At 40.2% G+C, this 26,070-nt stretch overlaps 1 protein-coding gene across 2 annotated transcripts in view; it reads left to right on the top strand.

The window, feature by feature from the left end:
• Window positions 1-26,070, top strand: part of LOC134608060 (ubiquitin-conjugating enzyme E2 E2) — a 237,185-nt gene that overhangs the window by 19,335 nt on the left and 191,780 nt on the right. For both annotated transcript variants that reach the window (XM_063450692.1, XM_063450691.1), the window contains exon 2: window positions 23,857-24,041. In XM_063450692.1, the coding sequence (XP_063306762.1) occupies window positions 23,866-24,041 (176 nt within the window). In that variant the 5' untranslated portion in view covers window positions 23,857-23,865. The remainder of the gene's footprint in view (window positions 1-23,856; window positions 24,042-26,070) is intronic.

Here is a 26,070-nt window from a genome sequence, read left to right as displayed (position 1 = left end):
TGTGCTTGGATGAGTTTTGATTCATTGAAGGTCTGTGTATTTCTTTACCGTCCATCTAATTAGGGATTTGTGCACTTCCTTAGAGGATTAGAACATCTGACACTTGCCTGACCAGATTAAAAATGCCAACAACTTCTGTATAAAACCCATGGAAGACAATGGGCATCAGCTGTGACGTTTTTAAAAAGACAGACTGGTGGGATCAAGCTGTTTTTATTAATTTGTAATTAATTTTTAATTTATTTTTTATATAAATTGAATAGAATTAGAAACCGCAAGATTTGCTGAGCTCGGAATGTGCATGCGATAAGCATAGATTGAAATATCCAAAATTGAAGACATTTGCAGATGCACGTTTGGAGATGAGCCTGGAAAGTGCATATTTGCTTTCATGGGCAGTTGGAAAAAAATATAAATAAAATATATAAACATTATCCATTCTCTCTCTTTTTTAAAAGCCACTTACTGATTGACACTTTTTATTCCACAAGTGTCCGTCCAGCTCCAATGATCTCTCATTTCATCCCCTGTTGTTTTTGCAGTAATTCTTATTTGAACATATGTGCTTCAAATAATTGTACATCTCTGGATTTTGTGTTATTAATTTTCATATTATAGAAAAAGAAATATCAGAGAGTTAAATGTTATATCTGTTGGTTTCTGCAGTAAGTGAAGGCATAGTTTGCCTTTTAATCATCAACCAGTATTTCTAATGTTCTGTGCATCTCTCTTTGCATTTATAATATAGGGTGATATTAAACCTCATAATTAGAGATCACATAATTCCAGCATTAGAAAACTTTCACTTTCATGAAGTGGTGACCTTCTGCAAAAAGACTTATGTATACATTGTAGCTCTAAGTGTGCCCTCTGTGGCTGTCTAACAGACAGCCAATAGAGGGCTCCCGGAATCCAAATGGACTTTTGGTCCGTTATCTGACGCTGGACGTCCTCACGGATCTCCAGCGTCAGATTTTTCCCCAAAGGAAAGCATTGAATAAGGCTTTCCTATTTGAAGGTCTAATGCGTGCGCGGCCATTGCGTAGCATGGGCGGAGCCTGACCCAGCGCCGAGGGACATCGGCGCTGGATTTAGGTAAGTGGCTAAGGAGTTTTAACCCCTTCAGCCCCGCGGGAGGAGGCCCCGAGGCAATAGGGCACTCCAGGAGCCTATAGTGCCAGGAAAACAAGTTTGTTTTCCTGGCACTATAGGATCTCTTTAATGGGGGTAATTACTCAGGGATTATATCCTTAAGTTTTCCTACAAACTTTTAACTCAATTACTCGGCACTCATTGTAACCTTCAATCGGATCATTCAGATTTTCTTTCCCTTTTTTGAGTAGGTATGAGTGGGATGAGATACAGTTGTTTTTGATCTAGAATGCTTTGGAGTTTTTGATGCTTAAAACCAGTAGAGAAATATATCTTTGGTCTAATTTATTATTTTTTATTTTTTTTGTGCAACATTGATATATTCAAACTTTTATACGCACAAAACAACCAAATAACATTGACTACAAAAAAGCTAGCTGCAAAAAAAAGGCAAAACAAAAAACCAGCCAAACAAATCTTTTGAGTTACAGATAATGAGCCTTCATTAAATAATCAACAGTGTGTATGAGAGATCGCTCGTATAGATGCAGTCTTCCTGTATAAAACAAACCAATATTTAACAATAAAACTGGCAGAAGAGTTGTAAAATAAGAATAAAAACATGTACGTTCTCTTCTGCTTTCGCTGAATAGCAAACTAAGGGCTCGGCTATAGACTTCTGCAAATTATTATTTTTTTGTCAAACTGCTCATTTGATTTGAGACAACGTAATGAGTGAAATACTATATAGCATATCATAATAGTAATATGTTAATGTCGTGGTAATTTCTCTGTGTTGCAGAATTAATTTGGAGACTATCACAAATTATAAAATATACGATACACCTAGAAATACAAAAACAGGGAACATTCACAGGGAAACACCATTAAGTAAAAGTGCCCCTACTATAAATAATGCACTCACAAAATATAGGAGTGATCTGAGCCCATCAAGGTTTCTTTAAGGTTCTGCGATGAAGATTCTTAGTTCTCAAATTATATATCAGAACCATCAGAAAATGTTTCAATTCATATTGACCTTTTAAACCATTGTTTAAGCTATATCCACATGCAGTTTTATAAAAGAGCACGTGCAGTAGTGATAGTGGGGCAGCATCTTGCTGAGATGCTCCAACTATTCATGTATATTCCTTCGTTTTTATCCAATGTCACGTCGTTTCCATTGAATGGGAAAATAGTTGGTGAAGGCACATATTATGTATAGTTCTCTTGCATAAACTGCCCACATTCTTAGTTAGGCAGTACTCCCTTAGTATGGTTCTACACAAAATAGTTAAATCAATGTGTACATTGTGAAATCAACAAGTGTGGGCTTCAAATACAATGTCCCCCCCAATGAAATTACTTCACATTTTGTTGTAATCGGGATGTGAATGGAATATCCCATACTTGCAATGAGTAAAGAACAAGTAAAAAAAAATATAATTTTTTTTCCCCCAGTATTGTAAATTGTAAGCTTGCAGGTCTCCTTTAATTTTGTATTATGTGGGTAAACAATTTTTATTTTTATTTACTACAGCTTAATTTAGTTGTTCTGGTGAGTATAATCCCTGCAGGCATTTTCATGTAAACACTGCCATTTCAGGGAAAAGGCAGTGTTTACATTGCCTCCTAGAAACCCTTCCAGTGGCCACTCCTCAAATGGATACTAGAGGAGCTTCCTGGGGCAGTGCTGCATGGAGACGCTGAAATGCCAAGCCGGCATTTATCCACGACCCTGTCCCACCTGCTTGCTTATTTCAGCCGATCCAATGCTTTGGATCGGCTGAAATCATCCATTCTGATCATGCCAGCAAGGAGGCGGATCAGGGGCGGAGCCAGCAGCGGCTGACCCGCGCAGCCCTGGAAATAAGATAAGTGTTATTGGCTTTTAAGGGGGCTAATTGGGTCAATCCATCTAAATGGTGGTTTTAACACTATAGGGTTAGGAATACATGTTTGCGTTCCTGACCCTATAGTGATCCTTTAATGTTGACACAAATAATAGGGAATACATGTTTAAGTAATTCCATGATACTTCATGAAGAAATATTGGAAAATCGTTTTTGCACTATACTTGGCTATCTTTACTTGTTATTATTTATTTATTTATTTTAAAAAAAATGTATTTTTGCAGTGCAGAAGTTTAACAGCATGCGTGTGGTGCCCCAACGGCAATCCTCACGTTTATTTCGTACAGTTTCAGCAATGGGGTTGTCAGGATAGCGTGCACATTTTTATATTAATTATGTTGAAAAGTGCTCATGTTTGGTTGGTGTGATTAACGTATGATATACACAACAAGATTCCTTATGCGTTTATGTTATCAAAGCAGGGTGAATAAGTAACATAATGTTGCTTGTATCTGTAAGCTAATACCACTGTAGGATGCGTGCATGTTGTGTAGTGTAGGTGGTGGAAGCTGGTGAATGGTGTGGCAATACGTTACATAAAGCTCAATTAGGTCGTAGAGTGTCCAGGTATATTATAAGCATTCTAGTCTTGCTGTGTGCAGTTCCAACACCATACTGCAGCTGCATCTCCCAGCCAGACATATCATCCGATCCCTGTATGCAGCTGGGTATAGGAGTAGTCGAGGATATACAGCAAACCGGCTGTGCAGCCCTTTGTGGACATGGTGCCTCCTCGGCCCTGGGTCAGTGTGAGGGCTGGTACCTTCCTGCCACGAGTCTGGGGTCCGTTCAGGTCCAGGGTCTTTCCCGGCGGGCGGGTGCGTTGGGCTGTGCATGGGTCTGGCGCGTATCTCCGTGTGGTGTCTGCGGCCCTCCGCTTGTGTGGCCGGTACCTGCGGGTCAATTCCCTCTTTGCCCTCTGTCTAGGTGGGCGATTCATGCGAGATGCAGGGGTTTGGCGATTTTTGGTGCCCATCAGAGGTTTCCCAATCCTCTTGGTGCTGCTTGCTAGTGCTGTAGGTGGGACAGTGAGAGGTATGGCAGCGGCCGGTCGTGTGTGGGCCAGTAGCTGAGTCCAAAACTTTTCAAAAATTGCGTCCAGAGAGTCTCTCGCTGGTAGAGTGAGGTCTGGTGATGCAGGCTGCTGCTGCTTTCCATGAGTGTAGTCGTTGCTTGGTGCCGCCATCTTAGAGGCCTGCTCCTCCGGTCCGTCGGCTGTGGCTGCTGGCTTCATCAGCAGATTAGGGACTGGGCCAGTTCTGTGTGGCGGGGACCGGGGTAACCCCCCACCGGTCCAAAAGGGGGTGGGATGATTTGTGCTTGTCTGTGGCACCGAGCGGGAAGCGGCTGTCCCCCCCAGCCCGTCTTCTCTCATATACCACAGTCTTCTGCCTCGGATCCCGGGCATTCCGGGTGGCGAGTCAGGCATCTGCGGTTGTGCACTGAGTTCCCCAAGCTGTGTCGCTTCGTTTTGCGGGTTTTTCAGGGTTGCACCCCCCCCCGATTTCTGGCGTTTAAGTTGCCGTCCGGCGGGAGTTCGAGCAGAGCACGTCTTACTCGCTTGCTAGTCAGGCTCCGCCCCTCTACTTGTTATTATTTTTTGTTGGTTCTCAACATAGAAACATAGATTTTGATGGTAGATAAAAGCCAAATGGCCAATGCACCAGACTTCCAACACAAGATATTGGTTTGTGTCTATGTCTTCTTTAGCTTTCACTACAAAGTTATTGGCGGGGAATACTGATAAAATGGTAACATGAAAGATTCAAAATTCCCTATGGCAGGTATTAGGGAAAAAAACTTGATTACACTAGAACGGCCCAGTGTAGATATGGGTTGCAGCTCAGATGAGAAAAATACTTTTTCATCCAAGTAAATTTCCAAGGGTAATTTATTAATATCTGGCATAAAATCATTTCCTGCAGTTGTCTTTCTGAACTGCAAAAGTAATTACTTTTATAAATGATAAGTTGGCTTTGGAGATACACTTTATTGTGGTAATTAATAGATTGTTATGATTGATTTTAATGTTGCATATTATATAGATTCTAGATACTCTGCTAACTTTTTCCTTGAATGTTTTGTATTTACTGTGAAAGTTGAGTTCTAACTATGGGGAAAAAAATAAGCCTAGTGAAATCCAGGCATTAAAACCAATCTAATAAGGTGAAATGGCTATAGTGTCCCTTTAATAAAGCAGTTGTTTTAATATATATTTTATATAAAAATATTTCTGTCTGAATGTCTTGTTTTGAGTGCTACCAATGGTAGATTTCCAAGAAGACTATTTATATTCTCTTCTAAGTGCTGGATTCTATTACAAGAGAAAACATAACCGAACAGGGGACCGAATATTATTTCTGACAGATATGTGTTTATTTCGGTCATTTGTGTTAGTTTAACAATTCTTTGTAACTTTAAAAAATAAATGAAATCCTTGTTTATAATGTACATCCAAGGTGAAAATACTAAACTTACTCTTGTCTTTAAGATGGAAATGTAGTCCTTGTCACTAGGGCAGGGCTTGACAAATCCCAGGTGCCATGTCGCCATGGCGTCTAGAAATTATGTCCTGGCGCATGGGATTTTGCCTTGGAGGCTCTTTAGTGAAGGCCGCCAGCCTGCACAGGTCAGCAGGGGAGCCGGCAGGCCAACCGCACGGGGCAGAAAGGGAGCCGGCTGCTGGCCCGAGGTAGCGCGGGAGGCAGTGCGGGAGGGAGCAGTAAACCTCCAGCAGCTCATCTCTGATCCCTTCCGCGGTTTAGTGATCCCGGGAGCCATAATATGATGAAACTCTGGCCTCTGCATAACTGCAGAGAGCAGAGTGGAGCTGCAGGGAGATTAGTGAGCAGCCCCACTGGTTCCCAGGGAAAGATCCACTCAGCTCTCCCAAGGGCAGGGAGGCTGGGTGGACATAAATGAAAATGGGAAAATTTGTGAGTTCATGAGAAAATGTGTGTGTGTCTGTCTCTGTGTGTATGTCTGTCTCTATGTGTGTCTGTCAGTCAGTCACTGAGTGTGTCTGCCTAGTTACCTGCCCCCCTCTGATTGCATGGGAAAGGTGTTTTTACTCACCTTTTTGCAGATGTCGTGCTGGAATCACCACGGCTGGTCCCGCCAGCATGGCTGAGATCATCAATCTTTATGATCTCAGCTAAGTCAATGCTTTCCCATAGAAAAGCTTTAGTAGGATATTGCGCATGTGCAGCAAAAGACTGTGCAGCGCCAATCAGGATCTCCTCATAGAGATCTTTTGAATCAATGCATCTTAATGGGGAACATTCAACGCCTCTATGAAGAGCGTGTAGTTACTGTAGTAGCTAAACTTTGGTTTAGCGTCTAGGAATCACCTCTAGTGGCCGTCTGAGTGACTGCCACTAAAGGTGTCCCAAGGCAGCAATGTAAACACTGCCTTTTCTCTGAAAAGCCTGCAGTGACATGGTACAGACACCAGAACAACTACATTAAGCTGCAGTGGTTCTGGTGACTATAGTGTCCCTTTAAGAATTTAATTTTTCTTGTTCAAAATTAAACTTTGTTAGTTTAAAAAAGACTGGCTCCTAACTTTTTTAGCTGGCTCCTAGATTCCAAACAAATTTGTCAAGCCCTGCACGAAGGGTTTAATCATGCAATATTGATGTACACATAGTATGTTTTACATCAGACATACTACTAGAATGTAAGCACAATGTAAATGACATCATGTCAATTACATTATTTACATAATCTACCATGTAAGTATTTAATCTATGTGAAATAAAGTATTTTCTAATTATATAAATCTGCGTTCCTCTATTGGCCTATATTCTGAACTATTTCAGCTGTGTGATTAAACATTTCAAGTAAATAATCTAGATATTCATAGTCTTTAAACAGCTCAGTTCCACATGAGTGTGATACTGGAAATCTATTTATTATCGTATTTCATAAAAAGATTCACTGTCTTTTTTATGCACAAATACTCTTCCTCGGAAAATACTTTCTCTGAATATCAGAAACGTAATATGGAAATTGGAATTCTAACTTTATGGTTTACTTGGTAACTTTTAATAATGAAAAAACTACTTGCTCAGCCCCTGAATTCCTTGGCTGGCTGCTCATCACGATAGTCTGATAGACTTTAGAAAGTCTGATAGACTTTAGACGAGCAGCATGTTTGATATTTACACAAAACGTGCACTTTTTTCTATGAAAGATAATGTACAGAAAATGTTTTAAATATATGCCATTTTGAAATTACATTTTTAGTTATGAAACTGGTATATTGGATAGTGTTTTTTTTTTTTCCATGAATTGTTTTATTTTCCAAAAAATAAGGGGGTACAGAAAGGAAAAAAAAGGGGGGGGGGGAGACATTGCAATAATACAGGCAAAAATAAGATAAGAATAGCAGGAATTAACCAAAATCATTACATGAATTACTGACAACAGTACTATATATTACGATACAGCGTAGTGCAGTGTAGTCCCAAACCTTTCTCCCGCCCCTGCACAATCTTTGTCTATGTATAGTCACTTGTTTTATAGATCCTTGCTTACAATGCTGCTATTGGGGTACCTATGTTTGTGCGGGGCCACTATTTTGTTAACTTTTGTTAGGTTTCTGATGTTTGCAAGTTTTCTTGTAAGAAACGTGAATGTCTTTGTTACAATCTATAGCAAGTGAAAATACAGTAAGCTACATTTGTGGAGAAATGTTCCGAAAGGAGTATCCGAAGTGGTATATTCGATAATAGCCTAATTTGTATGGCTTAGACAGATATGTAATCCTCATTGTGTTGTAGCAGTCAGCTCCACTCTTCCCAAATTAATAACTTAACATTCAAATTGCGCTATAGTGGCGTGGATGAACCTTTCTAGTCAGACCTAATCCTATGACTACGCTGGTGTGTTTGCGAGTCTTTCCCTGCCTGTCTATGTACACCCTTGTTCAAGGCCGTGTATGTTGGGCAGGTATGTTACTAAGAGCTTATGGAAAAGCATCCTCTTAAGACATTCGCCTGTCTCCTCTTTTGCCTAGTTGGGAAAATGTACATTTCCTACAATGCTTTTGTGGGGTTAGTTAGGTGTGTGGCTTCCAGCCAAGGCCTCCACGTCTCTTCCAGTTTCTTCCTTTTAGTGTGAGAGTCCGAGGAGAGGATTTCATATCGATAGTATTGGTACACTTTGTCTTTCAACTCTTTGTTTGTCGGGCCATATGTGGACTTCCAACGGAGTGCTATGAGGTTTCTGGCCGCCAAGATTATTATGGTAGCTAACTGCCTATCCTTCCGTGACCAAGTGTCTGGGAATAGTAGTAATAAGGCAATTGTAGGTGTGAGGGAGGCGTCATCTCCCGTACCCAGTGCTATCAGGGTCGAAACATAGGACCACAATGGTTTGATCAGTTCACAATCCCACCATATATGTGTCATATGACCCGTCTCAGCGTTGCATCTCCAGCATTTGGCTCCTACTTTTGGATATATCTTGTGAAGCCTATGTGGTGTAAGATACCAGCGGTAAACTAATTTTTTATAGGCTTCTATATGAGAGAAGCAGGCTGTGGTGCCTCGCAATGCATCTAATGACTTTAGCCACTGATCCTCTGTGAGCTCGGGTATTCCTTCTAGTTCCCATTGTGAAACATATTTAAAGTGGCGTGGTGGATGTCTCTCAAGTAGGGATTGGTAACATAGAGTTAAAGTTTTTGATGCTGTCGGTGCTGAAAAACATCTATTAATGATTCGTTTCTGGTGTATCAGACTGTGGTCAGGTTTCTTGGTTGATAGGTCGACTTTGGTGTTGATGATACTTTTCAATTGGAGATATGGGAAGATGAAGGAGTGCGGTAGGTTAAATTTTTTTTGTAAGTCAGGAAACGGCAATATTTTCGAATGATAGCATAGGTCTTTAATACGCTGTGCACCTAGGTCTGTCCATGGTTTGAGTGATAGCCACGGTGATATTGCCTCTAGTGCTGTCAGAGAGGCCTGTAGGCTGAAGTGTTCGTCTGACGTGTGACTGATACGAAGGTTGTCCCAGATTTTCATGGTTATAGCAGTTGTCGGGTATAGTGAAGTCCCTTGTTTTCTGTAGTGCTTCGGTGTCCATAGGACATTTGTTAATGATTTCGTCTCTATGGTTGCCCTTTCCATATCCACCCATTGGAAGGTGTTGCTAGGTGCGTGAAGTCGAACTGCCGCCTCGAGTAATGCTGCTTTGTAGTACGTATAGAGCTTAGGCAGGCCCAGTCCCCCTTCCCTTGAGTTCAGCTGTAGGAGGGAGAGGGGTAAGCGTGGCTTCTTCTTACCCCACACAAACGTATTTAATGTGCGCTGAATGTTCTTAAACCATACAGGTGAAATAGGAAGCGGCAACATCCTAAATAAGTAAAGGGCTTTTGGGAGTAACATCATTTTGATAGCTTGTAGACGCCCCATCCATGAAATTCGGACATCTTTTCATTTTTGAAAGCTCGAATTGCATACGTTATTGAATGGTGCATAGTTTAGAGATATCATCTTCTGCCTATGTAATGCTAGTTTGACTCTGAGATATACTATATGGTCTTGTCTCCATTCAAATTGGTAGGAGGATTGCAGGGTTTTCAGTTGTTGCGATTGCATATGAATCGGTAACGCTTGGGTTTTCGAGGTGTTTAGCTTATAATAGGAGATTTGTCCATAGGAGCTCAATAGGCGCAACAGTTGTGGTAGTGAAGATTCTGGTTTGCTTAAGGAGAGAAAGATATCATCTGCGAACATCGCTAGACGGTAATTGTGTGAATGGATTTGTATTCCCGTGATCAGCGGGTCCCGTCTGATTTTTATGTGCTAATGGTTCTAATGATAAAATGAATAGGAGGGGAGACAGTGGGCATCCCTGTCTCGTGCCATTAGTGAGATTGAAAGGGGTGGAGATAAAGCCCGAGTTAGAAACTTGCGCCGAGGGATTGCCATAGAGTGCCATGATTCCCTGGATGAATTCTGAGGGAAAGTTGAATTTGGTTAGGACTGTTGACATGTATGCCCAGTTGAGTCGATCGAAGGCCTTCTCTGCATCTAAGGCCAATAGGAGGCTTTCTGTATTGTGTTTCTCTATATGTGACAGGATGTTTAAAATTTTTCTGGTATTGTCACAGCCTTGTCTTCCTCGAATAAAGCCTGACTGATCATTATGAACTATTCTAGAATCGGAGCTAATCTATTGGCTATAATTTTGGCGTAAATTTTTGTGTCACAATTAAGCAAAGATATGGGTCTAAAGTTGGAGCAATGGATGGGAGGTTTCCCGGGTTTCGGGAGCGTAGAGATGTGCGCTTGTAACATTTCAGTGGGCATTCTACCAGTTTGGAAGCAGTGATTGTATAGGTTCGTCATGTGGGGGGCCAGGATATTGCCAAAGGTGCGGTAATATAGATTAGAGAAACCATCCGGGCCCGGTGATTTGTGGGCAGGCAATTGGGCTATGGTTTGCAATGTTTCTTCTATTGAGATAGGTTGAATGAGAAGCAGAAAATCTTCCCTAGAGATCTGTGGGAGGTCGACATCTCGTAGAAAGTCATCAATGTCTTCCTGTTTGGGGGTAGGAGAGGAGGCGTCATCAGCTAGGTTATACAATTTGCTGTAATATTTACTAAACTCATTTACTGTGTCCTGTGGGTTTGTGATCTTGTTGCCTCCTTTCGATTGAAGGTATGCTATCTTCAAAGCCGCCATTCTCGTTTTAAGTTGTGAGGCTAAGATCTTCCCAGCCCTGTTTCCTTCTTTAAAGAATCTATGCTTCATTTTTGTGAGCAGATAAGTGGTCTTTGCCGTTTCGAGGTCATTTAGTTGTGCCTGGAGTCGAAGGATGGCTGATGTGGTTTCGTGATTTGGCTTATGTTTGTTTTTGTTGGAGAGAGTGTTGAGTTCTGTAAGAATATTTGTGTATTTCAAAAGCCTCTGTTTCTTATTATAACTAGAGTGTTTAATGAATTGCCCTCTAAGGACGGCTTTATGTGCCTGCCATAAGCTTTCAGTACTAATCTCTCCATCATTATTAAGTGAGAAATATGTGTCAAGTTCTTCCGTGAGTTGTGTGACTATATTATGGTCCGCTAGCAGCGTATCATTGAGGCGCCACGGTCTCCTGCCCTGTGTGGGGTATTGCATTGTAAATGCCAAGGTTATAGGGGCATGGTCTGACCATGAGAAGTCTCCAATGAGAGTGTTAGCTATTTTCATTATTAGTGATTTGGGGAGCAAAAATCTATCTATTCTCGAGTATGATGAATGGCTTACTGAGTGGTAGGTATAATCTCTACGACTAGGATTAGTTGTTCTCCAGGCATCTAAGAACTCGTGGTCTGTAAGTGTTTTGTCCAGGAGTTTAGTGGATCGTAATCTGGTACGTATGGTACTTTGATTGACTGTGTGGGTGGACGTAGTGTCTAAAGTAGCATCTAACAGGCAGTTGGTATCTCCTCCCACTATTATGTCCCCATATTTATGGGCCTTTGCAAGAGTGAGAATTTTATCTAGAAAGGTATGGTGATCATTATGCGGTCCATAAATATTGACCAGGGTTAACTGTGTGTTATTTATGATACATTGTAGGAGGAGGTATCTGCCCTCTTTGGGGGGGGAAAGTATACAACCATAAACAAACTATATACAGCGACCATACAGTTGGATCAAACCAACTTTAAACCTGAGTCCGGGTCTCTAATTTAGGCCCTTGTAATCGGTGTTACTCGGGCACTAGAGCCCTGTTGGGGGTAGAGAGTTCCCAGTTCGGTGGGGAGAGTATTTAGCAATAAGTTTCCAGGTTGGAGCGTAATACTCCTTGCCATTTCTTAGTCCAGTCTGGGACTGTACTCCTGTGATTTTCGTAGGGGTGTGGGGGGGGGGGGGGGGGACAAGTGTAATTGCATCCCTTGGTCCCTTCCCTCTCTTGTATGTGAGAGGTCTAAGCAAACTATCTATGGGTAATGTGCATGTCTATTTTATCCCTTTGTTATGGATAATGTGGCCTATGTGGCGCATTAATTATTGAACTGGTGGGCGGAGTAGTTCGGTCTTCCCTTGCTCTGCCCTGTGAATGATAGTATGTTTCCCAGGTTATGTGTATCCCGACATGACATACATAAAATGCATAGAATAAAGGCATTTGTCCCGTGGCCTAGCCACTTCCCCCTCTATACCATACAATTATCAACAATGTAATAAACTTTGCACAACATGCTAATAAAATTACGTATTGACTACTTGCTTGTCACCAGGACCAAAGAGTCTGTGGTCGACACTGTGACCTTCTATGGGTGAATCAATGGTACGAGACAGAAGCTGATACCAGTTCATGTGGCATTTTGGCGTTTGACCCATCCTTGTGTGATCTGCAATGGTGACTTGGCCGTCGGTTTGCCCTCCGAGGGCACTGGCGGGTCTTCCAGCAGCGGTATATTCCACTCCTCCATGGCGGTCTTCCCCTCCGCTAATGTGGTAAGATGTTTTTCTATGCCATTCTTCTTGATAATAAGCCGGGTCGGGAAACCCCATTTGTATGGTATCTCCGCCGCTCTTAGTGCTCGGGTGATGGGATTGAAGGTTCTTCTTTCCGCCAGTGTCGTCGCTGATAAGTCTACGTATAATTGGACTTTGTTGTACAGATCAGGGAGGATTGGTCGTTTTCTGGAGGCCGCCATGATCAATTCTTTGGCAGTGTAGTAATGTAGTCTGGTTATGGTATCCCTAGGCGCGGTCGCCGGCAGATGTCTGGGCCTGGGCTGGCGGTGTGTTCTGTCCAGCAGTAGCTGCGACTCCGGGAGGTCTGGCACCAGGTGATGGAATAACTTGGTGATATATGCGCCAAGGTCGGCAGGGCCGACGTCCTCAGGGATGCCGCGGACGCGGACATTGTTCCTCCTATCTCTATCTTCATGGTCTGTGAGCTTGGTAAGGATGGAGGATATTTTTGCATCCATGGTCTCATAGGACGCCGCCATATTGTTGTGAGCGGTGATAATCTCCTCCGTCTTGCATTCCAGGTAATCTGTTCTTTCTCCCAGCGCTCTGACATCAGCTCTGATTTCCCTGGCTAGATTAGCAAAGTCTGCCTGTATCGATTGTTGTAGATGATTTAGCATTATTTGAATGGATGCTTCTGTAGCTGGGTTTTCTCTAGCCGAGATCGTTGTGATGTCGCTCCGACCGGAACTCGAGGCCGGTGAGTGAGGCCTATCCGCGCCATCTTTAGTGCTTCGCGGTGGCGACGCCATCGCTGTTATCTGGAGTGTAGGTGTTTCTTTAGTTTTTTTCTTCAGCGTAGATCTTTGTGCCATGATGTCGGGGTTTACCTCCGACGACTGGAGTATTTTTTGTACGGAATTCTCCCGTGTAACGCTATGCTAATCGCTGTATTTGGGATGAAACTCTCGGAGCCGGTCGTTTACACGTCCATCTTGGCTCGCGGTCAGGCCACGCCCCCATATTGGATAGTGTTTTAAACATTTACCACTTATTTTTGTTGTTGTTGTCAAAATGTATCTGGTGAATACAGAATTTTGTTCTTAGACTGTTTTTAATACTGTAATTTACCGCATGACTTCGTTGTATAGACGGAACATGCTATTCACTCAACAGTTAGACACCAAAAAGTGGGTGAGGAGTATGCTATTTTTTCCTATGAGAAATCGTCACTTTTTAAAATAAACCATGGAACACCACCCTGGCTGTCAATCTGACAGCCTGGTAGATTTACTGCCTTCTTCCGTGAGCTCCCTTGAGCTAGCTGAGGTGGCAGGCGCGCTGTACTTGAGCAAGCCTGCCTCCTCTCTCACAAATTTATAGATCAGTTCACCCAGCTTTTTCAGACCTCAGACCAGACATGCGCAAGCACATGAGCCAGCGTGCGCATGCTGGAGGGCACCAATTCAGAGGCTTCTCAATGACAAGCCTGTGATTGTTTATTTACCCATGAAGAGACTTCCGGATGAAAAAGGGGAGGGCTTGCTAAGACTGCAGTTGATAAGAACTGTAGACTTTGTAAGCTCTTTTAAGATATACCCCCAATGAATATATGCATGCATGCATTCATTTGGGGATATCTATAAAACAGTGATTTTATTTTGCCAATTGTAGCAGTGGAGTGTCCCTTTAAGTTGCGGTTGCAAGCATGCACAATTTAAGCCAGGGTCACACAAATGGTAGTTCTCCAGATGTTTTAAAACTTTAAGACTAAAACCACCTATATAGCTAATAGCTAATTTTCCTATTTCACATGTGCAGCTGCAGGAACCTTGATGGTATGTATATTTTTACTGAAATATTTTGTCAAATGTTTTGTTATGCATTATCTATTTAATTATGAATTGTATAAATATTCCGTGTACCAATAAAACAGTTCTTTAGAAGACGCTGGACATCCTCATGCATGTGAAATGCCAGGAAGCGCCTCTAGCATGTAATATTAGGTGTGGTGTTCATTTTATACCAAGTGAATCCAAACATGTCAGACATTAGATCACTATTTTACAGCTATAAAAAAATGATGTGTTTTCACACTTATGAGACCGAATGGCTTGTTCTCGTTCAGAATCTTTATATTTTCAAGTAAGAATTAAGAAGTCAGATCAATGTGATTGGTCTTGACCAGAGTATATTCTGTATGGGGACATAGCACAGCCTGAAGCTGAATAATTAAAGTAATAGGCAAATTGTCCATTTGAATTTAGGACTTCTCTTTTTCTTTAATATAAACAAGGGGACACAACAGCAAATTCCCTCAACCTCCAGGTCTAATCTAGTAACATTTTAGAGATTTGATGTTTTGTTTAATTCCTAAGCAAGTGAATACTTTATAAATTAAATCGGTTATTGCTAATCTGTATGGTTTTGTATCCTAGATAGCATTGTGAAAACAAGAGGACACTATAAGCACCAAAACAACTCTAGCATTAAAAAGGCAGTCACGCCAAACTTACGTTTGTCCTATTGTTTCCTCTTCTCTTCCTCTCTCAGAATCTGTTCTTCTTTTCTTTATTTCTGATCTAGTTTTCTTTAAAACATAAGACGAAGTAGTCCCTACTTTGTCTTATGTTTTAAAGAAAACTAGAAGTAGTCCCTACTTTGTCTTATGTTTTAAAGAAAACTAGAAGTAGTCCCTACTTTGTCTTATGTTTTAAAGAAAACTAGAAGTAGTCCCTACTTTGTCTTATGTTTTAAAGAAAACTTGATCAGAAATAAAGAAAAGAAGAACAGGTTCTGACAGAGGAAGCGAAGTGGAAACAATAGGAGAAAGGTAAGTTCGGCGTGACAGTGCCGCTTTATTGAAGCAGTTTTAGTGTATAGATCATGCCCATTGCTCAAACTGCTCAATTGTCTGGCACATAGAAGTTAAATCACTTTCATTTCTGTCTATGCTGCTATCACCACATGTCTCCTGGCTGTGACTCACACAGCTTACATGAAACAAATGGCAAGCGTGTTTACTTTAGAAAATGTGAAATTCCAAATTAACCCCTTAATAATGTAAGGACACTATGCCTTCCTCCACAGAGTTGGTTTTAACACTATTAAGATGGCATAGAATGTCCTAACGTTTTTGGTGGGAGATCCAGCTGTCAATTGATACTGTCAGATAGGGCCATGGTTAGTTTTCTGGGGCCATATTTAGTTGTTCCTGACTGACAGATGAGCTGTATGCAGCTTCAAAGCAAGCGCTGCATGCAGCTTTTTAAATGGGCATTTAAATCCTATTTGAAAGTCTGGTTAATTCCCTGCTCACACCTAGGAGACACAGGTTTTAGTTGATATTGGGGCTTCCTTCTGTCAGCTGGGCCATATCTAGTGGCCCCACAATGACAGAAGAGCAATAGGCAGCACTCAAAGTAAGTGCTGCATTCTGGCCTTTAAAACACTGTGCTGAGCCAAATTGCGCACAGTTGCGTGATTCTGAGCCTGCTACCTCACGCAACTGATGAGACCCTTACTGTGTCTCATAGCATCTACATAAATCCAGCACCAATCATAGTATAGGCTGCAGATACGGAATGCTGGGAACCAGCAATAGTAGGAGATCTCCCTGTCATGCTATTTTACATTGCAGCTCTAAGGGCAAAAGGGACACAGCACGCAAACGACTTCAATGAGCTAAAGTGGTCTGGGTGTCTACAGTGTCCCTATGGAGTGAATAAAGCAGTGGAGGTAGTTATATACATGCCTTTCTTTGTTGGCACTGCCATACATGCATGTACGTTGTATACAGTCCTACAATAATGAATACATGTGCATGCTCTGCCTGGTGTTGCCTGCCAAAGCATCCAAATAAAAATAAAAATAATTATTTAAAACAAAGTAGAAAACCCTGTAAATTTTAGCACAACCAACCGCTAACATTTTATTTATTTTTTTGTCTATCTGGTTGTGTTAACATTTCAGAAGTGACAGTTCTATATAAGCAATATGGCGAAAGTTATTCTGCAGCTATAATTAGTCTTGGAATTTAAGGGACTGCCAGTGTTTTATTGGCTATGCATCGCTAAGACACAGGCAGTGTTTCATAGTTTATTGTTCTTGTTGTAATTATTATGATTTATAAAGCCCAACAAATTCCGTAGCGCTGTACAATACATAAACTAACAGACATGTATTTGTAACAAGATGGGTTGAACGCACAGGAACAGAGGGAGAGGGTGCTGTTTAATTATTTTGGTTTTATTTTATATGATCATTATTTAGCAAATTGGTCATTGTTATTAATACATCTTATTAGAAGCAGTGTCATAAATGACAAATATACATTCTTCTTGGAGGATGCCATTTGCTAGTTCACAGTTTTCTTTAAACTTCTCTATTGGAATAGAATGAGCATTGATACATAATGTAAGGTAGAGAAACCTCTACCTTACATACCTGTCTCTTGCTCTCTCATAAAGGGCAGCACTCTACTCTCTCCTCTTGCTCTACCTCACTCCCACCTTATTTGATAGCAAATTCCTGCACAGTTGTGTTTTACACCCCACCTCCTATAGACTGTAAGCTCGTTGGAGCAGGGTCCTCTTCAACCTATCGTTCCTGTAAGTTTTCTTGTAATTGTCCTATTTATAGTTTAATCCCCCCTCTCATAATATTGTAAAGCGCTATGGAATCTGTTGGCGCTATATAAATGGCAATAATATTAATAATAATAAAAATTGTATTATACAACACAAATGCATTAAGATATAATCAATAAAACTGACTAAAAAGGAAATATACATCTTGTTAAACCTAAATATTATGTCTCTTACTATTGGTGTCAAGCAGATGGCATATTGGCTGGGTACACCCTGGCAGACATTTAGAATTCTTACACTATCACTACTTTGTTCTGGCTGCCATGTAATGTCTGTCTGTGCTGTGAGCCTAGAGCAGTATTGACATTCCAGTGTTGTTAGAGAGAACAAAATGGGTACACTGTCTCCCAGTCCCTTTGTCAGTGAGCAGGAGAACAGATAATGTCCCCACTCACTTCTCCTTGCTGTTTGTTTCCTCATGTTGCTCTGCATTTTTTGTGTCTGTGTGGTGTATGGCCTTGTGCAACATAAAGGGTCGAAATCAGGACAACCTGAGTGAGTTAATGCGGTGCCCTCTCATTTTCTTTACTAAGAAAACAGGTAGGAGCCCCTCTTGCTGCAGGAATGAGCCTCAGTGACTCCTCACATTACTGTGAGTTTTATTGCTGTGAAGCCTTGTGAAACACAACATTACGGAGAGAGTTATTGCTGTCGAGTTCTTTGACAATATGTACATTTTGAACTGTGTATTGTATTGTTATGGAGCTCTGTGAACTGATTAATTGTTGTTGGTCTCAGCAGTACACTTGTACTGTGTCTTTTTACCTATGAAGATTTATATACATACACACCTCTTATAATCATGAGTTTTAAGGGCTCTAGCTCATTAATTCAACTCCTACACATTAAAGTAATTCTTTATTGCTTTGGAACTCTGAGATATAATCACTGCACATCCCTGTGAGTTTACTCTTGTACAACAACCCATATCTGTGTTTTACTGTTACTAAACGCTAGTACAATGCAGCTAATTAGAGAAAGAGTTAGTAGTGTGTGTATGATATACACTGGGACCTCGGTTTACGTATTTAATGCGTTCTCCAGGACATTTCGTATTGCGAAAAATTCGTAAGCCGAAACACGGTTTCCCATAGGAATGCAATGAAAACCAATTAATTCGTTCCGGTGACAAAAAAGTCAAGTAAAGTATTTCATCTGTTCAAAACTCTTTATAAAGTGCACTTTAAAGGCATAAATACTGTACAGGGACATGATTAATCAAGCAATAACATTTCAAACATCCAACTTTGTTTTAAAACATCACACATCAACACACAGTAAAAGGCATGCAAACAACTAAGCTCAGCTCCCTACCTTTCCACTTCTTGAGATGCACCAAAAAGGCTCCAAAACCTGCTGCAAATGGCTCCAAAAGGCTCCAAAACTTGCTGCAAATGGCTCATAAAGGCTCCACAACTTGCTGCAAATGGCTCCAAAAGGCTCCACAACTTGCTGCAAGTGGCTTCAAAAGGCTCCACAACTTGCTGCAAATGGCTCCAAAAGGCTCCAAAACCTGCTGCAAATGGCTCCAAAATTTGCTGCAAATGGCTCCAAAACCTCTCCAACACCTCCACACTCACGTGCTACCCACACTTCAGTATGCAGGGGGCGGAGCTATAAACCGGGACACTTGTTTCGTATTGCGAAAAAAAATCGTAAACCGAGGCATTTTTTTTAATGACTTTTCATTCGTAAACCGAATTTTTCGTTTACTGAGGCGTTCGTTAACCGAGGTTCCACTGTATCTTTCTTGTTACATTCAGTCCTACATTTTTTTGTATCTTCATATCCAATTCAACCTTTTGTAGAAAACAAGCTTGAGAGCCCTGCTTTATTTGTTCCAGTTGGTAAAATCACAGTTATATATCCGGGTTGGGCATGGGTTAAAGAACAGAGCGCATACATCATGTAAAATTAGGTTAATTCCAAACCCTGCTCAATTCTACAGGGGGGATATGATTGAAACATTTAAATACATAAAGGGAATCAACACAGTAAAGGAGGAGACTATATTTTAAAAAAGAAAAACTACCACAACAAGAGGACATTGTCTTAAATTAGAGGGGCAAAGGTTTAAAAATAATATCAGGAAGTATTACTTTACTGAGGGTGGTGGATGCATAGAATAGCCTTCCAGCTGAAGTGGTAGAGGTTAACACAGTAAAGGAGTTTAAGCATGCGTGGGATAGGCATAAGGCTATCCTAGCTATAAGATAAGGCCAGGGACTAATGAAAGTATTTAGAAAATCGGGCAGACTAGATGGGCCGAATGGTTCTTATCTGCCGTCACATTCTATGTTTCTATGTTTCTATTATAATCTTTATAGTTTGAATGTGAAAGTCCCATGAATAGATTTTATTTTATTTTTCCTTTTGGTAAAATATATTTCGACCAATCCATACGTTTTCATGAAAGATAAAAAATAGTTTATGGCTCTTTTTAACTCGTCAGGCAGTCACTCTTTTTAGTGCGTGAATGAGGAAGAGCTGCTGAAGACCCTAGAGTGAATGTGTGACTTCCCTTCCAAATCCAATACGGAATGTACCTTTTAAAGTCATTCTGTCACTTTAGAGTTTTAAAGACGATGAATAATTATTGAAGCAGCCTATTCCTTTTTCATGTACATTTTTTACTTTAAAAGTGGTACCAGAAAAAGTTTAAAAAGCAGTCCTTTGAATTGAGCCAGGAGAGTTAGGGAAGGAGTCCAGGGGGGCTTAAGCAAGAGATCGCTTATCTTTATAGCGACAGAGCCACTTTAAAATGCTATCACCACAACAACTACAACCAATTGGTTAAGCCCCCTTGGACTCCTTCCCTAACTCTCCTGGCTCAATTCAAAGGACTGTTTTTTAAACTTTTTCTGGTACCACTGGGGATTCTTTCTCAGCTCCACCATCTTAAAGATTCTAAAACTTAGGCACGCAGAAATATTTTCTGGTGTGAAGAATGAAATCACGCACATTATTAGGGGATTCAGGAGATTCCACTGACCTCAGCTTTGGTTGTGTTTTAGTGACACAACGCTTCAGGAAGGTGAGGTGAATACAGAAGAAAGTGGCCAATGACCAAGTCGATCAATGCCGTGGAATTTGACTAAAACTCCACCATTTGTCAGCGTTTGTCAACCTTAAGGTTCTAAAAAAAAAAAAAAAAAGGAAGATTAGTCTCTACTTTTCCTTAGGTATAACTTGGAAAACATTCATAATTTAAAGGAACACTATAGTCACCTAAATTACTTTAGCTAAATAAAGCGGTTTTAGTGTATAGATCATTCCCCTGCAATTTCACTGCTCAATTCACTGTCATTTAGGAGTTAAATCACTTTGTTTCTGTTTATGCAGCCCGAGCCACACCTCCCCTGGCTATGATTGACAGAGCCTGCATGAAAAAAAAGCTGGTTTCACTTTCAAACAGATGTAATTGACCTTAAATAATTGTATCTCAATCTCTAAATTGAACTTTAATCACATACAGGAGGCTCTTGCAGGGTCTAGCAAGCCATTAACATAGCAGGGGATATGCAAATCTTAATTAAACAGAACTTGCAATAAAGAAAGCCTAAATAGGGCTCTCTGTACAGGAAGTGTTTATGGAAGGCTGTGCAAGTCACATGCAGGGAGGTGTGACTAGGGTTCATAAACAAAGGGATTTAACTCCTAAATGGCAGAGGATTGAGCAGTGAGGCTGCAGGGGCATGTTCTATACACCAAAACTGCTTCATTAAGCTAAAGTTGTTCAGGTGACTATAGTGTCCCTTAAAAAAAACAAAAAAAAAACAAAAAAAAAAAACAGGCTGAGTAAGAGAAATGTAAAACATGCCTAAAACAACCTAAAAGTGACAGTTCAGCTTTAAGTGTCCCTGCATATCTTCAGTAGAAGCAGAGATGATCTTCCTGACAATCTCTTACCCCTTTCAGCCTCCCTGGGAGGAATGCAAGCGTTTGTTTCTGCTTTTCAAATACTCCTGCAGGGCACCTGTGTCAGGTGAGGACTGATCGCTGAACGGAAGATTCTTTGTAGAGATTAAACTGACCGTTCCCAATGACTGTATTATTGATGTCCCTGGTCACGAACATGGGCTATTGGCCCAGCCCAGACAGTGGGGAGAGTGTGGAAGTGAAAGGGTTAATGACAGCAGACCCCTGGTTACCTGTTGCTAGTCCCAGCAACCACTAAATTAACCCCTGCAATCCCTTCTACACTAACACCTTAGTACACACTTTTATACCCGCCGTCTTAGGTTACCCCACACACAGTCACATTATAGTATCACAACCTTACTTTACTGATCAGACATATATAATCAACCCTTTTGGTAATGTGTTAACCTGAGCTTTCCTCAGGAGAGTGAGCTCATAGAGAATAAAGACACAAGCTGATTAAGTAAACATTTAATCTGACAAAAAGGATTCACAGTGCTGTATACAAAAATACAGAAATAAATGACATACCGAAACACAGATAACAAATTGCAAAACAGTCTATAAAATAAAATAGGAGAAAACACAAGAGATCTTTACATATATCTACCACTTATATATAATTATTGTGGGAGATTCAGATGTTAAAGTTCTCCAAGTTGTTGTTAAAAAGAAAATCTCTCTCTGGAGTGGATAGTCCAACACCCCCAATATATACCTTAAAACTAGATGTTTCTCAGTGGGCAGACCTCTGGGTGGATCAGAGGGGTTTGGCCTGGCCTGGCCTGGCAGTTTATTGTTCACTCCATATTTTCTCAAATTTTGTTGTCCTTTGAAGAACCCAAAGTCAGAGCAAATGCATCAATACCTTTTACGATGTCCTATGTCCAGCTCTGGTGATGGTTATCTTAGTAGTTTTATGGCTTAGGCCTGCTGTAAGATCAAAGCCTACAATAAAAGTTATCTAAACATGTACAAAAAAAAAAACGTATTACATATATCAAATGCCAACTCATGCTTTTGCATGACAGTCCTGATTTCGGGATCCTGTCTGCCATCCCAATTTAGTTCCATGATGCCCCACATCTGGGGGCATCAAGAATCGGTCCCATAGGAAGGCTGTTCCCTCTGCAAGGTCCTTCCAATTTTGGGAGGTATGTATCAGCCATGCAGCCACACTGACAATAATCTGCTGCTTTCAAACTGGGGTTTGTCCAAGGCAATGGAGGGAACTTTTGGCACGAATGCCAAGGCTGTATTCCCACTCGCCAATGGAAATTTTGTGTTGGTGTCTCTTAGCAGAGTAACCGTTTATTCCCAAAGAATTCCCATAGCATTCAGTGGAGGCATTGCTATTCTGTAAGCAAAGTAAACCCATACTTTGCTAATATAATGCTTTGATATGATCGTCGGTTAATTATTGATGGATGTATTTTTAGGCAATTTCTCAAATAAAGCACTGTAGATGCCTGCAGGCACTTAATGCATGTGCATGGGAAGATCTCTATGACCTTCAGTATATGAACTGTGAAATCATGCTAATGCCAGTCATCTTGAATCCTTTCGAAAAGATTTGTTTTGTATTATGCTGAATGTGCAAACACACTGTATTAAAGCAGTAATACAATGCATGACATGCGAATCTGCCAGTGGTTGATTATGAAGGCGCTAAGGACAGCAGTTTTGGCATCAAATTACATAAGACATGATTTACATATTTATTTGTAGTTTGCCACTACTGATGTCACCTAAAAAAAAATATAAGTGACAGGTCTGCATTAAGATAGATAAATATTTCTAATAACATTCTGACTCAAACAGAATCCAGCACTGTAACATAACTACCAGGAGCTAGTCTAGCCAGGTATTGTTAAAGTTCTATTGCATTATTGCACATTTGATTTTCATTCTCCTCTTTATAATTATTGTTGAATGGAACTATTTTATTTACCTTAGTCTATGCTTAATAAATCTGTGAAACGTCAATAAAATGTCTTTCTTTCTTTCTTTCTGTTTAATGTTGGCTTACAGTTAAATATATTTATTGTTCTGTTGGTGTTTTGTCATGTCGAATAAAGTACAATATTTTAAAGAGACTCCCTATGCTGGAAGGGACCCCCATTTGTTAATGCTTTTTTAGCTATTTGTATTAAAGAATGATTGATTCGCAAAATGCAAAAAATGAAGTACAAATATCGAGAAAAAAAAAATGCTTCCTTTTAAAGTTCGTGCAGCTACTGTATATCCCAGGCAAGTAGCAGCAGTGACCCTGCCAATAAGAATTCGGGTTTATGGAGGTCTGAATTTATCTGTTAAACCTCTGTCCAGGAGCAGTGAGAGCCACTAAAGGCATATAAACCCTGCATTTAATATATTGTTGTTCTGCAGAATGAAGAACAATGCCGCAGAGTTAAAGAAACAAAAAACGTGACAAGGCACTCAGATGAAGTGGTCTGGGTGCCTATAGTGTCCTTTCAAAATGATGAATAACCTTTTTTTAAGGTCACGTGAAAATAAATACATGATAGCTTGAAATCAATATTACCATTAAAATATGTGTCCACAAACCATTCTACTATAAATGTAGCCGTGATTACTATTTAACGAATTTTGGATACGTTCATCATGGAATGGCATTATTTTATATATGTATGTATTGGAAATATTTTATTAAATTCTTAAAAAAAAAAATTTAAGCATATTTAGAAAGTGAAAACTTAAGCTGTATCGCAAGGTACTTTACAATGGAGGAAGATCATTTCTCATAAATAGACATTATACATGTTGTTTTTTGTTTTGGTTTTGGTTTAGGGTATTTAAACACTAACATTTCACCTTACTTTTTTGTAATAGAAACTGAAAATGTCAGCTGAAGGTCAAAGAGTGGATGACAGTCCAAGTACAAGTGGAGGCAGTTCCGATGGAGACCAACGGGATGGGGTTAATAATGAACAAGATCGTGAAAAAGTACAGCCGAAGAAGAAAGAAGGAAAGATATCCAGCAAAACAGCTGCCAAACTGTCCACTAGTGCCAAACGGTATTTATAGTTTTTTGTTGTTTTGGTTTTTGACATACAGGTAACAGAAACATTAACAAAAATACAAGCAACAGCAGAATAGCAAATATTTTAATTTAAAAAGCACCAACATTTTCTTCAGCTCATTACAGCGAGTATACGGAACAGAGAAGTAAATGCCAACAAACAAATATAGGCCTAGATCAAACAAGCTTATAGTCTAGAGTAATGATTTATTTTTAATTTGTCTCTGTATATTTTGTGCAAATGCTCCAAGAACAGCCACCATGCAGTTCCAGGCTTAAAGGCCCAGGAATAAATTGGAATGTCATGCTTTTATGTAAGTTAGATCTCTGCTGGTATGGAAGAGACCTAGGTACCACTCAGAGAACACTTAGCATTGTGTAAAGGTGGATTGGTAAAGGTGGATTGGATAGGTTCCTCTGCTGATCTTAGCAGTGAAATTAGTTGATTGAATCCTTTAGCATTAGAGTTTGCATTCGGTATTTGGTCTTGACAATGAAAATAGAACAGAGATATGGCTTAAAGGGATACTATAGTTACTAAAATAACTTTAACTTGATGAAGTTGTATTTGTATGTAGATTGTGCCCCTGCAGTCTCACTGCTCAATTCCCTGCCATTTAGAAGTTGAATCACTTTTGTTTATGTTTATACAGCCTAAGCCACACCTCCCTTGGCTGTGACGGACTGCATGAAAAAAAAATGTTTCATTTTCAATTGGATGTTAACGTACTTTAAAAGTTTTTATCTCCTGCTCTGTAAACTGAACTTTAAGCACATTCAGGAGGCTCCTGCAAGGCCTAGCCAGCTATTAACAGAGCAGGAGATAAGACATTCTACATTAAACATTTTTTGCAATAAAGGAAGTGTAAACATTAGATTACTTTTTACAGGACGTTTTTAGAAAGGCTGTGCAATTCACATGCAGGGAGGTGTGACTTGAACTGTATAAACAAACTGATTTAACTTCTAAATGGCAGAGAACTGAGCAGTGAAACCACAGTGGGATGTTTTATAACTGCTTAGTTAAGCTAAAGTTATTTTGGTGACTATAGTGTCTCTTTAAACGCTTGGCATTTGCCTTGTTTCAATATGCATTGTGAGTTTTATTTGGTGTATACTCCCTTAAAGAAGTGATATCCAAGCTGGCAGTAACTCATATTATTATTAGCATTTATATAGCGCCAACATATTCCGCAGTGCTTTACAATTATAAAATGGATATATTGAAGAGGTGAAGAAGGCTTAGCTCAAACGAGCTTACATATCATTATATAATTATGTGCGATGGCTATCACGCTCTTTGTGATAGTACCCTGTTACTGTAGAACAAAACGTGTGCTCTAACGCATGCAATTCACCAGTCCTGGTAATGAACCTTATGGCATAAACGCATACTCTAAGTACCATAATCACTACAGTTTCGAAGTGGTGATGATGAAAAGATTTTATGGGTGTTATATCCCCATTTTCTATCAAACTATTTGGGAGCAATTTGAATTTTTATTTTTAAATAATTCTGTTTGCTGACACCCAAAGCCCAACCCCTTGACAGCTGCTCATATAATACAGAAGAAGCATCCACATTATCTATTCAATATCATCCAACCTTGGGTGGCAGTGATATACTGTGACCGATGGCCTAAACTGCCCTTTAAAGAACCAAGAGATCAATTAACAGAAAACATGATGATTAAGTGTCACAACCGCTAATCAGGGGGAATTACGCACACTGGAATCTGATTAATGTTGAACTATTCCCTCCTATATTACTCCATAAACTACATCAGCTGGCTAAAGGTAATAGATATTCTCCAGATGATTTTTTGGCCGTAACAGCTTTTTGGGCATCTCATAAATGCAATATCTAAATTACCGGGCTGCATGTTTCAAAGCCCTTTCGAGTATTGCTTGCTGGAATGTGTCAAAGACGAATGTTCTGTGTTCAATTACAGAAAACCTACATCTACATTTAAATTGAATCAGTGGCTGGAAATTATCAATCAGTAATTGGCCTTTTCCTTGCT

This window comes from Pelobates fuscus, chromosome 4 (assembly GCF_036172605.1).
Source record: "Pelobates fuscus isolate aPelFus1 chromosome 4, aPelFus1.pri, whole genome shotgun sequence".
Lineage (NCBI taxonomy): Eukaryota > Metazoa > Chordata > Amphibia > Anura > Pelobatidae > Pelobates > Pelobates fuscus.
Note: the sequence above shows the minus strand (reverse complement) of the source record. Positions and strands in the feature narration are given on the sequence as shown.